The sequence below is a fragment of the Gobio gobio genome (assembly GCF_949357685.1).
Source record: "Gobio gobio genome assembly, chromosome: 20".
Lineage (NCBI taxonomy): Eukaryota > Metazoa > Chordata > Actinopteri > Cypriniformes > Gobionidae > Gobio > Gobio gobio.
Window position 1 is genome coordinate 18222934 of NC_137113.1, and position 12194 is coordinate 18235127.

The 12194-nt window shown below is 40.9% G+C and overlaps 1 protein-coding gene across 2 annotated transcripts in view; it reads left to right on the plus strand.

Moving 5' to 3' along the window:
- Positions 1-8214, plus strand: part of atrnl1b (attractin-like 1b) — a 154147-nt gene extending 145933 nt beyond the window's left edge. The window contains exon 28 of one of the 2 annotated variants that reach the window (XR_013818669.1): positions 6067-8207. Coding sequence is in view for 1 of the 2 variants with exons in the window: in XM_079846036.1 (XP_079702162.1) it covers positions 6067-6191 (125 nt within the window). In the remaining variant the exon portion in view is untranslated. Of the gene's footprint in view, positions 1-6066 lie in introns of both variants that reach the window. The other variant, XM_079846036.1, reaches the window with a different exon arrangement.
- Positions 8215-12194: the final 3980 nt, after the last annotated feature.

The window sequence follows — 12194 nt, forward strand, 5'->3', positions numbered from 1 at the left end:
TGGACGCGATTGTTTTTTTAAACGGAGGAGGAAAAACTCCGGTTATAAAAATACCCGTGTACGTGTGGACTAGGCCTAACAGGTCTTTGAGGGTCAGAATTCTAGCTGATAGACAGGTGTTCAAATACTTATTTGCAGCTGTATCATACAAATAAATAGTTAAAAAATCATATATTGTGATTTCTGGATTTTTTTTTTAGATTACATCTCTCACAGTGGACATGCACATACGATGACAATTTCAGACCCCTCCATGATTTCCAAGTGGGAGAACTTGCAAAATAGCAGGGTGTTCAAATACTTATTCTCCTCACTGTTTATATATATATAAAAAAAAACTCTAATATCTGCAGAAAACAGATATCGTATGCATACATTGTGCATCCATAATGTTTCTGCACCTTCTTTGGCACTTGTGTTTTATCCTCCTTGTGTGTTTGGTAATTTTATTACCAAAGCATAACATTTGACTGAAATGTAAAACTCTGATATGGCATGGTACAGGCAGCTTCTCAGTTAATGTTTTACACCGAATTAACATGCCCGCTGTGCACTTATGTTGCAGTCTGGTTCATTCCCCATGTGAGAATTCATTTCATGCAGGTTCTCCAGTGTTCCCCTGGTGGTCTGATGTAAGTTTGTCTGTGACTGCCGGTCATATCCTCTTACACCCCTATGGCTAACCCCAGTCTGAATGTCTCCTGTCTATTGCCTGAATAAAAAAGATCTACCAGTCTGTTACAGCTTATTGGACCAAGAAAATCTGAGTAGACATTGTACCTCTCAGTGTCCTTGACTTTGAGACAAAGGATTGTCGTGTTCCCGTGAACAGCAAACGCGGCCTCTACAAATGTAAAACAAAAATAATCAATACAATAATGATGGTATCCAGTTTCTCTTTTTTCCCCATCTTTGTCATTCACCTTCAACTGACAGCACCTTTTCTGTGAGCTCGTACTGACGTATCACACACGCATATATTTAGACGGCAGAGCTTTAAAAGCCGTGTCAGCTTGAGGTCTGTTTCATAGACTTCTGTCTGGCTTTTAGAGCTACCGAGTGATAAGTTTGGGTTGATAAAAAACCTTTTACCCCCCTCCCCTTCTCAGCAGGCCTGCCAGTCAACATGCTGTTTTATGGGACCTTGTCCCTTTAAGCTTGACTCCCTCCCCAGGAACTTGACTGATCTGAGAGAAAGAGGGGAAAAAAAACCTTTGTTTCAGTGAAGCTTCTCTAATAGCTCCTCTTTTGTTTGACAAGTTCAAAATAGAGGCAACTAATAACAGCACATAAAAACAACAACTGATATGCATAAAAAGAGTATTTTTGGTGATATCTGAAGAAAGTTGGATCTGTCGAGACAGAGATTTGTTGTAATTTCATGGCACTGGAAACTTTAGAGTGGCTGCTTGCTGGGATGTTGAAGTTTGTCATGAACACTTTTGGAGAGAGGTACATCAGAGAGAGAAATAAAAGTAGAGAGAGACTGAAGGGAAAAAGTGGTGAGACTGTTCTGAATCAACAAAGAATATTTTCGGAGAGAAGCACGGGAGCTTTGTGCACAGATGTCTCTTTGTCGTCAAAGAGCTTTGTTTTAGTTCGTCTTTTTGGAAGTTCCACAGCAGGATGGAGGTGTAGGTGTTTGTCTGCTAGGATAAAGCGGTGCATCACCTTCACAGAGCAGACCAATCTGTGTTTGATTGATGTAGGAGCTTGGAGCAGAGAAGGCTGCTTTTGTCAGCTGTCACCCTGCTCTGTCTGCATGTCTACCTGGTGTGATGTGAGTATGATCCTGAAAACATGGTGCCTTTTTTCTCTGAAACAGCCTCCCACTCAACCTAGAGCTTGGACATGATAATGAACTCAGCAAGCAGACAGATGCCGATCGGTTTTAACCATATTGATTATATTCACAGATACAGTTTTCCTTGGTGATAAAGGTCCTTCTCATTTCACGCCTGGCTAACAAAATCAACTGAATGTTTGTTCATTATATGCATGTGTGATCAAATAAGACTTCATTTTCTTTCAGTGGGAAAACATGCATGTCCGATTTTGAATAACATGGAATCATTTTTTCTCTGTCATGTAATGACAAAATGTGGAGATAAGTGCTTGTAGTGTTTTATTTCATTTCCATTCATTCCATTTCCTGGCCGGGCCAAGATAAAGATTACCCAGTAAGCATTTTTGATTATTAAATGTGGGCAGTTATTACTTAAAGCCACAATATGGATATTTTTTCGCTTATTCAAAACAAAGGCGTAGCTTGATGATGCCTTGTTTTCGCTGAGCTTTTTCTGAGATCATGTTGCAGACGACTTGTCTGGCTATCACCAGACCAAGCTCAATTTAAGATTGAACATTGGTCTGGGGAGTCTGCGATGTATTTTCTACTGCACAAGAGGCGTGATAAACGAGCATAAAGTAAATGACTCTGTATGCAAATCACCCTTCGCCGCGAGTTTGATTGACAGGCGATCTGACCAGTCACAACGCCGAATGTGCCGGTTTGTCCGACAAAGCAGTCAGGATAGTTAGTTGATTAACGTAGGTGGACTTGAACTTGAAAAACAGTGTTTACTGACGTCTTTCCGCGGTTGAAACAATATTTCTTTTAGTGTTATTCATGTTAATTTGATGCTTATCAATGAACTAGAAGGAAGAGATGATCGGTTCATGACGCGCTACAGCGATCACGACACATCAAAGAGCCACAAAACGCTATTTGTGGTTTACATTTCTTAAAGCTACACTGTGTAACTTTTTTAGTCTATTCTTAGCTAAAAACACTTAGTTCTTTCAAAAATATATGTGCTCATTAATGTATATTTACTTCTTTCAAGTAATAAAGTATTCTCGTAAGTTTATAATATGCCATTGAAAATACATTAGGTAATGGGATCTAACGGTGGTCGCCATGTTGCCCCTCCATCTTGAAAGTACATTAGCCAAAGAGGGACATACCCGTAAATTCAAGCTTCGCTTTTCGCGTTTTAACCGGTTTTAATACTCGATGGCACTGTACAAAATTCTCTGCCTCGCGCATGTGCGCGTCAACTTGTTCAGACTTGTCTGGTGCATGTGCAGAGAGTTTTCATCTCAGCAGCGTCAGTAACAGAGTTATAAGGAGTTTTCCTGGCTTGTTTATTCCTCAAAAGTCTGTTTTTCCTTGTGTGGTATTTCTGTGCGTTAATAACTCCGTAAGTAATAATAGTTATTGTCATTGTAGTTGTGTTTCAGAGAGTGTCATCGCGTAAATCAGTTGATGTCACCTCAGAAGTATTTTTGTGTCAACATACAATAGCGTAATGCTCACCTATTTGAATAATCATTCAGTTATTTTGTTATCAACAATGTTTATTCGTTTATAGAAAATATTTGCTTGTAATGTATGTTGATGGAAATATGTATCAGGTCTGATCGGCATATTAACAATTGTTATACAGAGCGCACTGCAGTACTAACGTTAAAGCGCCGCACACACTTTTGTAACCAGACACCGCTTGTTAGCAGCGGCAGCTCCGCTCCTTTTAATGCAGCTGCCTTTAGCGCCTATATATGGTACAATAAGCTCTGGTTTACGGTTACATTATACAAATGTATAAGTATAGTTATACAGTTCTTAACTGTGTATGTATATTTACCATCCTTATTTGTTCTCTCACTGAAACCACATTTATGTACATATCCACGCAAACCTGTTTATGCCTTGCAATTGAATGACTGAATAAACATTACTAGCATCAAAGTTCACTCTGGATTAGCTGCAGTTCTTTCTAGCCGAATAATTAGGCCAGTTGAGTTCCAACCATCCCACTGGGCACAGAATATCCCACAGGCACCGTGTCGAATGTGGACGAGGTCGAACTGGAAGCCATGTTAATCTTGGACTAAATCGGCCACCGTAGGAGTTGAAACGAAATCGGAATTGAGAGGAACAGAAACTAAAGTTCACTGGATGGTCATATACCTTTTCACCACTAGATGGGGGAAAATATCACACAGTGTAGCTTTAAACAAGACATTTTAAAGTTGAGACTTTTTCATATCAAAAATAACTTACTCCTGTCTGTCGGCGTGTTGTCAGTATCCTCTTTGCTTCGCAATGTATTTTCTCTACGTGAGAACGTGTGTGTGGCGTGAGCGCCATGGCTTGTCGGACATAGCAACAGTAACTAAAGGGGGCGGGTCTTTGCGAACGGTCAATAGGATAGTCCTTCAACCAATCAGACCACAAGAGGCGTGATCAACAGGCAACGACTCATCGCTTCTATATCCGTCATCGTGTTAAACCCGCCAATAGCGCGCCAGTTGGATAAGCCAGTCTGTGATTGGTTCCTGCAAAAGTGTAACAGAAGCAGTAGAAATTAATGTACAGGTTTCCAGACTGAGTTGCAGGGCTAAATCAAATCACCCAGTCTAGCAGACGACCGCTTCCACTTCTTCGGGTCATGCGTATGTGGGCTAACGCAGTGCTGTTTTATCATATTAGATACATTTGAATGTGTTGAAAGTTATTTTATAATGCTACTAGGTGTTCGCTCGGCGGCTACTCTGAAACACTTGTTGCACACTGCAGTAAGCTAGATCAATATTAGGCTTGTTAAAACATGGTACTCACAGTAAATAAAGAAAACGAGATTTAAACAATAAGATTAACGGTTGAGCTATATAACAATGATTAGTTTTCTGTTGATGAATGTATCCAAACAGTTGCTCACCTGTCTAATAAAACACATAATATATTAAAGTGCCTTTGGTGTTTCCATGGTTTCTACAAAATAAAACCAGAAATCGAGGGTAACGGGGGTAACGGGGGTATTATGTCATTGATAAGTGACGCACGGACACGGTTTGTGTCCTGGTTAAAATTGCTTAAAATTCTTGGAAACAATAATGATAATGTAAGTACACAAGTCAACAAAATATATAACATTGTTCTAGTGGTTTTTGGATATTTTAATCCAAAAATCTTACATATTGTGCCTTTAATATATATAGTTATGTATGTATGTATGTATGTATGTATGTATGTATATATATATATAGTTAGTTATATATGTATGTATGTATGTATGTATGTATGTATATATATATATATATGTATATATATATATTACTGCTCAGTTTGTCAAGTTTCAGATTGCTCAGTAAGCATTGTTGATGAGTGTGTGATCATTTCTTTAAAGCTCTCTAACATCTTAAATACAAAAATTTCTGGACCTGAATGGTAAGTAGGAAGTTCATGCAAAAACCGCTCTAAAAGCGATACGGTAGTAGGCGAACACTGCGCATTTCAATCCCAAGGAATGTTCTGTTGACAGACATGTAGTTTTCACATTCCTCCCTGCAGGCCAGGTGTGATGGGTAATAAATCGATGTAGGGCAGTGTGTAACTGTCTGAGGCTCAGGTTGTTGTTGGATGTAAATCGTCTTCGCCTGAACGCTTGAAGCTCCGGTTTCTCACCAATGTGCTGAATTCAATTCCTTTTGCCCTGGCCTGTCTGCAGTAATGAATTGTTCCCCTCCGATAATTGTATTGCTTCAATAGCAGGGAGGGAGCAGTGCCAGACTAGCGCAGGAGTGGCCGTTGTGTTTGTAGGATGATTTGTGAGATGCTGCTTTGAAAAATGGCTTTGGGGTTGCAGCCATGGTTTTGACCACGGCAGTCCGTGACAGAATCTTGGCGCAAAAGGTAGGGTGCTGGGAGTCGAGTTCACTTCAAACCCCCATCCTTGAATGAGAGAAAAGTGGCCACAGAATAGAAGAAAGGGATGCTTCTTGAAACCGATGACCTTGACATTGAACAAGGAGTGGCTTTTAAGTCTTCCAAGGCATGAGTGGACATTTTTCTTTATGCATGAACAGTCAGAAATCCGTCTTTAAAAATGAACGAGCTGATATTTGTTCTTTTGAAAGAGATAGCTTTAAGTTACCATTGTCTCTTTTTTAAATAACTTTGCTTTGACATGTAAATGAACCTTTTTGCTTTTGAATCTTCTCGGTGAGTCTGTGCTTTTTCCTCTCTAACCCTCGGCTTGCTTTGTTGTGTGTTGTCTGCAGGTATAGCCATCGCCAGCGCTCTTATCGACACGTCCCAGCAGAAGCCCATGGACTTCAAAGAGAAAAGCCAAGGCTTGAAGAACCGCAAAGCTCTGCCTCCCGCTCACCAGGGCACCTGTGTTTGAATCGTCTGAGGCCTCGGTGGGCTGTCCTTTACCAGAGCGACCTCTTCTCTTGTGCTGCTTCAGGCAGACGGCGGCCTAGAGCGGCCCCATGTGAGGGGATTATTTAGGTGACAGAGTGCCCTCATTCCACTCCACATACACTTAATCTCTCCACGTCACGTAAATAGATCTCGTCCGTCTCAAATGATGACCTTGCCATCACCACCTGCTCCAACCTCAAGCATCACTTTACCAGTTCGACTCCATACGAACCAATCAACAGGTGGCTTCTTGATTCACCCAACTCTGGGCGCCAATGAGCCCTGTCCCTACATCCATTTCGGTCTTCTCAATGCCTTCTGAATGTTGAGGGCCTCTCCAATAGCCTCCCATCAGCTTCACACCAAGCACAGATGTGCCTCTAGCATGGTTTGTACATTTTGGACCAGAGTGTCTTGCTAGGCCAGAAGCAGTGTTCTAGTAGTCTAGGGACGGTCGCCGGTTTCGTGTACGGGTCGAACAGCTCACCTATTTGTATGCTCGCCAACTAGACTTAAGTTTTTGCTCAATTTTTAGCTATTTTGACATTTTATTTAAGAGATGGACTATAGAAATGTTTGCCATGGCGTGGAAGCTATCTGTTGTGTAAGCTAATGACGTTCTGCTGCTGGTAGCCTCATGCTTGGTAAAGTCATGTTAGGAATGGATCAAATCCGTCTTTAGATAGGTAGGTTTCACACATTTCATACTTATGCTCTTCTTGTGAAGACTTTGCATGGACCACTCACACTATGCTTGAAAACTTTAAACAGTTTGTGGGTTGTGTGTCACACGAAGAGCGTCTTCATGTCTTGAAATATCGCTGACCGTTAGCTGCAGTGTAACGCTCCATAATATAGAGGAGCCAGCTGGTTCGGGTGAAACCAAGTGTCAGTTGTAAATCACAGGGAAAGGTCGGCCTTTAGGTGAGGGATCAAATTGTTCCTCGCTGACCTGACAAACTGGCCGAACTTATGTCAGAAGGCTGCATTACAACGGGTGTATAGTATTGTTAAAGAAATGCTAGGGAACCCTAGAAAAGCCGCTGATCTTCTTTATTTTTATTGTCGTTTTGCAACGGTACAGGTTTTAATGAGCAATGACTCATAACTTTGCAGTAACGCTTCATCTCTTTATAATGAACTTTTGTATACTTAAGTTTCACATATTGTGAATGTCAACAGAGAAAGAACATTTTGAGGAGACCAGTGCGCGAGAGTGTATTTAGACTGTTCATACACTCAAGGACTGCGTCCTCAAACATTGGGCTTTCTCAACACAGGATTCACCATACAACTGGATCTTCTGAATCGGATTAACTCACCACTAGTCTGAGCCCTCCGCGGGTAAACCAGGACATCTTTTCCTCTTTGTGGCAACAGCAAAAAGTGTACAGCATCCTACTCCTCACTCGTTTGCTTTAGATGGACTTGAATATGTGAATCTAATGTGAATCGCTCTTTTTCTCTTCATGTAGCTACTTCAACGTTTTTTGTTTGTATTTTTTGCTGGTTTTAATAAAGGATATTAAAAGGTCAATAGGTATTTTAGGGCCACCCTCTGTACATGACGGTGATGATAAATAATCATGTCTTTTACAATGTTTGTTGGAAAAAAGAAATGTTGAATTGTTTTTGTAACTAATTGATTCCTGTGTAATACCTCTGTGATTTGATTCTTAGGTCACACGTAACTAACTCAATTCATATTAGTGTCTGTTTTTAGGGCTAGATGTAAACTAAAGCTGCTCATATAGATTATTCTGGGCATTTTTGAACCTACTTTTCAGGTCATGATGTGTTTGGAATTAAGTTTGGGAGCTATTTTTTATCTTGAAGTGAGTAAGAGATTGTCACGCAGGAATTCTACAGACTGATTACACAGGAATCATCTCACTGTAACTGAGAAAAAAAAACTGATTCATTCATCCCTCAGTACATATCATTAATCTTCATTGTATTTTAAAGATGAATGGAAAAATAAAACACTTGAATATTCAGAAGTCCATGGATCATTCCAGCGCCTATGAATATGAAGAGCTCATTTCACAGCTTTCACAAAATCAATCATTTGGTGGCTCTCACAAGGTCTCAATGCTGTTAGCAAATACTCCAATGTTAAAGTGCAAAAAATGGATACATTTATTACCGCATGTCTTTCAGGTGTATGAATAGTTAGCATATCTATTGGCTTAATCAGGAAAAAAAATATAGATGTCCTCCAAAACACTTGAATGAACTATTTTCCTTTCTGATCACCAAGACAATGTAATCTGAAGAACCGTTTTATTTGCATTTCATTTCAGAGAAGCCGCTATTACTCTCAGAACTGCTGAGGCAAGAAAACATGCCTATGAATGGTTTACCCATCTATGCTGAAATGTAGCCAACCGTTTTTCAGAGGCTGATCTGATTTCAGCCTGTTATCCCTGACAGGAAAGCAAATCTCTCTGTTCTGTAATATGGTTATAGTGGCCCATTATTTTACCACAGTCAAGGGGTGTTAGGCAACGATGTGAAGTGGATTGCCTAAAACCTAGTGTTTTGAGTGCTTTTGCTTTTATACAGTGGCAGTAGCAGTAATGTGTCAGAGATGCCAATGTTCAATTGATACAGGTCATCCACCAAGTAGTTTATTAACTGTATGTTATTTGTCATTGCAGAGCAACATAACGATCAAAGAGAGATCAGCTTGTCGCATTAATACAAGAATTCATGTCACACAATGTGTGTATATTGAAGTTCCAATCTTAGCTTCTGATCGGTCAAAATAAAACGATAAAAGAAAATTACAGCTTTGCTTAGATCCACAATATAGTAACAGTTACCTGTTTGAGACGGCTATTCATTTATTTATTTTGCACCCAACATTCTGTTATATTAGGGACTATTTTTAGAGGAAAGACGCCATGTTTGCTTATTAATATAGCATTATGATCAAAAAAATATTTTTATATTTATATATTAAAGATAGATGTTAACTGTTTTATGAAAGTAATATTGCAATAGTTGTATATATTCACAATATACAACACCAGTGTTGTTAATGTTAACTAAAACAAAAAAATATTCAAATAAAGCTGAAATTAAAGCATAAATATTACATGAAAAATGTACAAATCTTATTAAAATTAGAAATGGATACCAACTAATATAAAACGGAAATAAAAATAGATGAATGCTATATATGAATATTAACTAATTCAAATGACAAAAGCACAAAATAACAAAAAAATAAAATTGAATGACGTTATACAAAAACAACAATGTATAGCACAGCCATTATACCTTAAATATTAAAAGAATAGTTTAAGTTTTGAAACGATTGGACGGGGTTATATTAATGTGCAGCCATAAACAATGTACAGTTAGGCCAATAGATCTTGGCCAAAAAACAACAAAAAAAGCATTTTTATTAATAAATTCGATCAACTGTTGAATATTGTTGTCTTTTATCTTTGGGCTTTTGCCACCACCAAAGTATTAGCCCCCAAATTCTTCCTCCCTTTTCTGTGGTACAATCAATGACTGTAAAAATACACCACAACCCCTTGTGACTCATTGCTTTATATTGCAACGGCCTAAAATGTGGTTCGTCCAATTAGATTTTAGAGCTGAAATGGTTTTATAATACTACATTTTCTAACCCAAATTAGGGTTGATGCATGATGTGCAGCGAGTATTATAGATCCCTGAATTTTTCCGTTCACCTCACTGTGACAGTCACCACACCGGGCTAGTCACTCAGTCTGCTCAGGTGCACAGCACAGCCTGACATAGACAGAATGAGCTGTCACAGCTGACTAATGCCCATAAAGACACTCAGGGGAGACGTATGGATAACTCACTGCAGATCTGTGTGTGTATGTGTTTTTCCAGCCTGCTGACGGGAGGCAGCCGTAACATCATGCCATGTATCAAAGGCAGTGATGGATAAGCCCGGCTTGTTTTTGCATTTTCCATGTCAAAGAGTTCCTCACTGTCTTCTGGAAACCAATCCAATACCGAGCCAACGCATTAGTCTCTGGTCAGCGCTGTTTGAACTCATAATAACATTGGAATTTGTGATCGGCTGCGATCAATGTCAAAGTGATGACAGCGTGGGGAATGTTAAAAGATTCGTAAAATCACCTAACGATCCATTTTTCTCCTCCCTCCGTCTGTTTTTCACCTGGTACCCTCCTCTAATGAGCATTTGAGATGTGCCATTTCCATATGGATGAATCTGTCAATATCAGGCGTAAGTCAATGTGTGGGGGAGTCGGGGTGTGTGTATCCGGTGCGGTCGTATATCTCTGGGTGTGTCAGAGGATGAGTGCTGTGAGAGATGCCTCGTGCCTTTATTGCTTTTAGTTGGCAGGAAATGCCCAGTGTAAATCAAGGTGTCTGGCACTAACATTAAGAGATATTAATGAGAGTGCGGCCTGTTGGTAATACAGGAGGTGAGAGAGAATGAGCGATGGTTATGGATAAATCATTCATCCTTATGACGCCTGTAACACCGAGATCTGCAAGGAGGAGGATGAGTTTTACTCACACTGGCGCATGTGTAACAGACGTAGGCCAGTAACGCTGCATTCACATGGGGCGTCGAAACTTGACGGAGGTTGTGTTGAAGCTTGGTTCTGCCGTAACCATCCTAGTGACAACAGCCAATCACATTACATTAACAGGTGTTGCATGAGCGCAATTGTCTAGCGTCTGCGCTAGGGTATTTGCATTAGCGATCTGATTGGCTGACGGCTGCATTGGCGCTTGAAAGTTGAAAATGTTTCAACTTCTGCCGCGAGCAACGGCAGTGACGCAACGCAGCGGTAACCCACAATTCAGTTCGGCAATGCATGACGTCACCTATTTAAAGTAAATGAGAAGAGTTAACGGTGACGCCCCGTGTGAATGCAGCGTAAGAGCTGTGCAAGTAAACCTCACTCCCCTGGCCTCGAGAGGTGCGTTAGCGGCTTACGCTAGCGGCTGCAGTCTTTAGCGTCCTTGTTAGCATGCCAGAGACCCAGGTTTGAATCCCACTCAAAGTGGGTTGAGCAGGACCGGTTACATTTGGAGCCGTTGATCTGGATGGGAATGCGGGTTAGGGGTAGCTTAGAAATCTAGACGCACCCTAGCGGCAGCAAATCAGATTTGCAGCCAGGGTAGTCTAGCAACACTGCGTTAGCTTGCGTGCTGGAAAAACAAAACTCTGGTCAGGCCAAACACATCGTGTATAGAGTCGGTGGGCGGGCTTAACATAATGACGGCAGAGTTGCGACAGTTCCGTGTGCTACTTGTAAACAAAGAAGCTGGCGAACAACGGTCTTTCGAATCGGCTTTGGCCGTGACTCTGGAAGACTTGGAGTTAAGCTTTTCTTTGAGAGAAGAACAAAGAACGGCACTGAAGTCATTCTTAAGAAAGGAAGATGTGTTCAGAGTTTTGCCGACCGGATATGGCGAAAGTTTAATCTATCAACTAGCTCTGCTTCACCTTCTTCGTTGCTCTGGTTGGTTGTAGCGCTATCCTATTGCGTGCAGAGGGAATTTGAAAGACAACCGTTTATCCCGCCCCTCGGATTGAGCCCTGCCAATGGTGAGTTCCCAGACCCAACATCTTGATGTGGGTCTGGCTTGTCAGGCTAGTTTAAGGGGTGAGTGCAACAGATGTAGGCCAGTAACACTGCATTCACACGGGGCGTCGACGCTTGACGGAGGTTGTGTCTGAAGCTTGGTTCTGGCATGACCGTCATAGTGACAACAGCCAATCAGATTACATTAGAGGTGTTGCATGAGCGCAATTGGCTAGCGTCTGCGCTAGGCTATTTGCATAGGCGATCTGATTGGCTGACGCCTGCGTTAGCGCTTGAAAAGTTGAAAACTTTTCAACTTCTGCCGCGAGCAACGGCAGTGACGTGACACAACGGAACCCACAATTCAGTTCGGCAACGCATGATGTCACCCATTCTAAGTAAATGAGAAGTGTTAACGGCGACACCAGTGT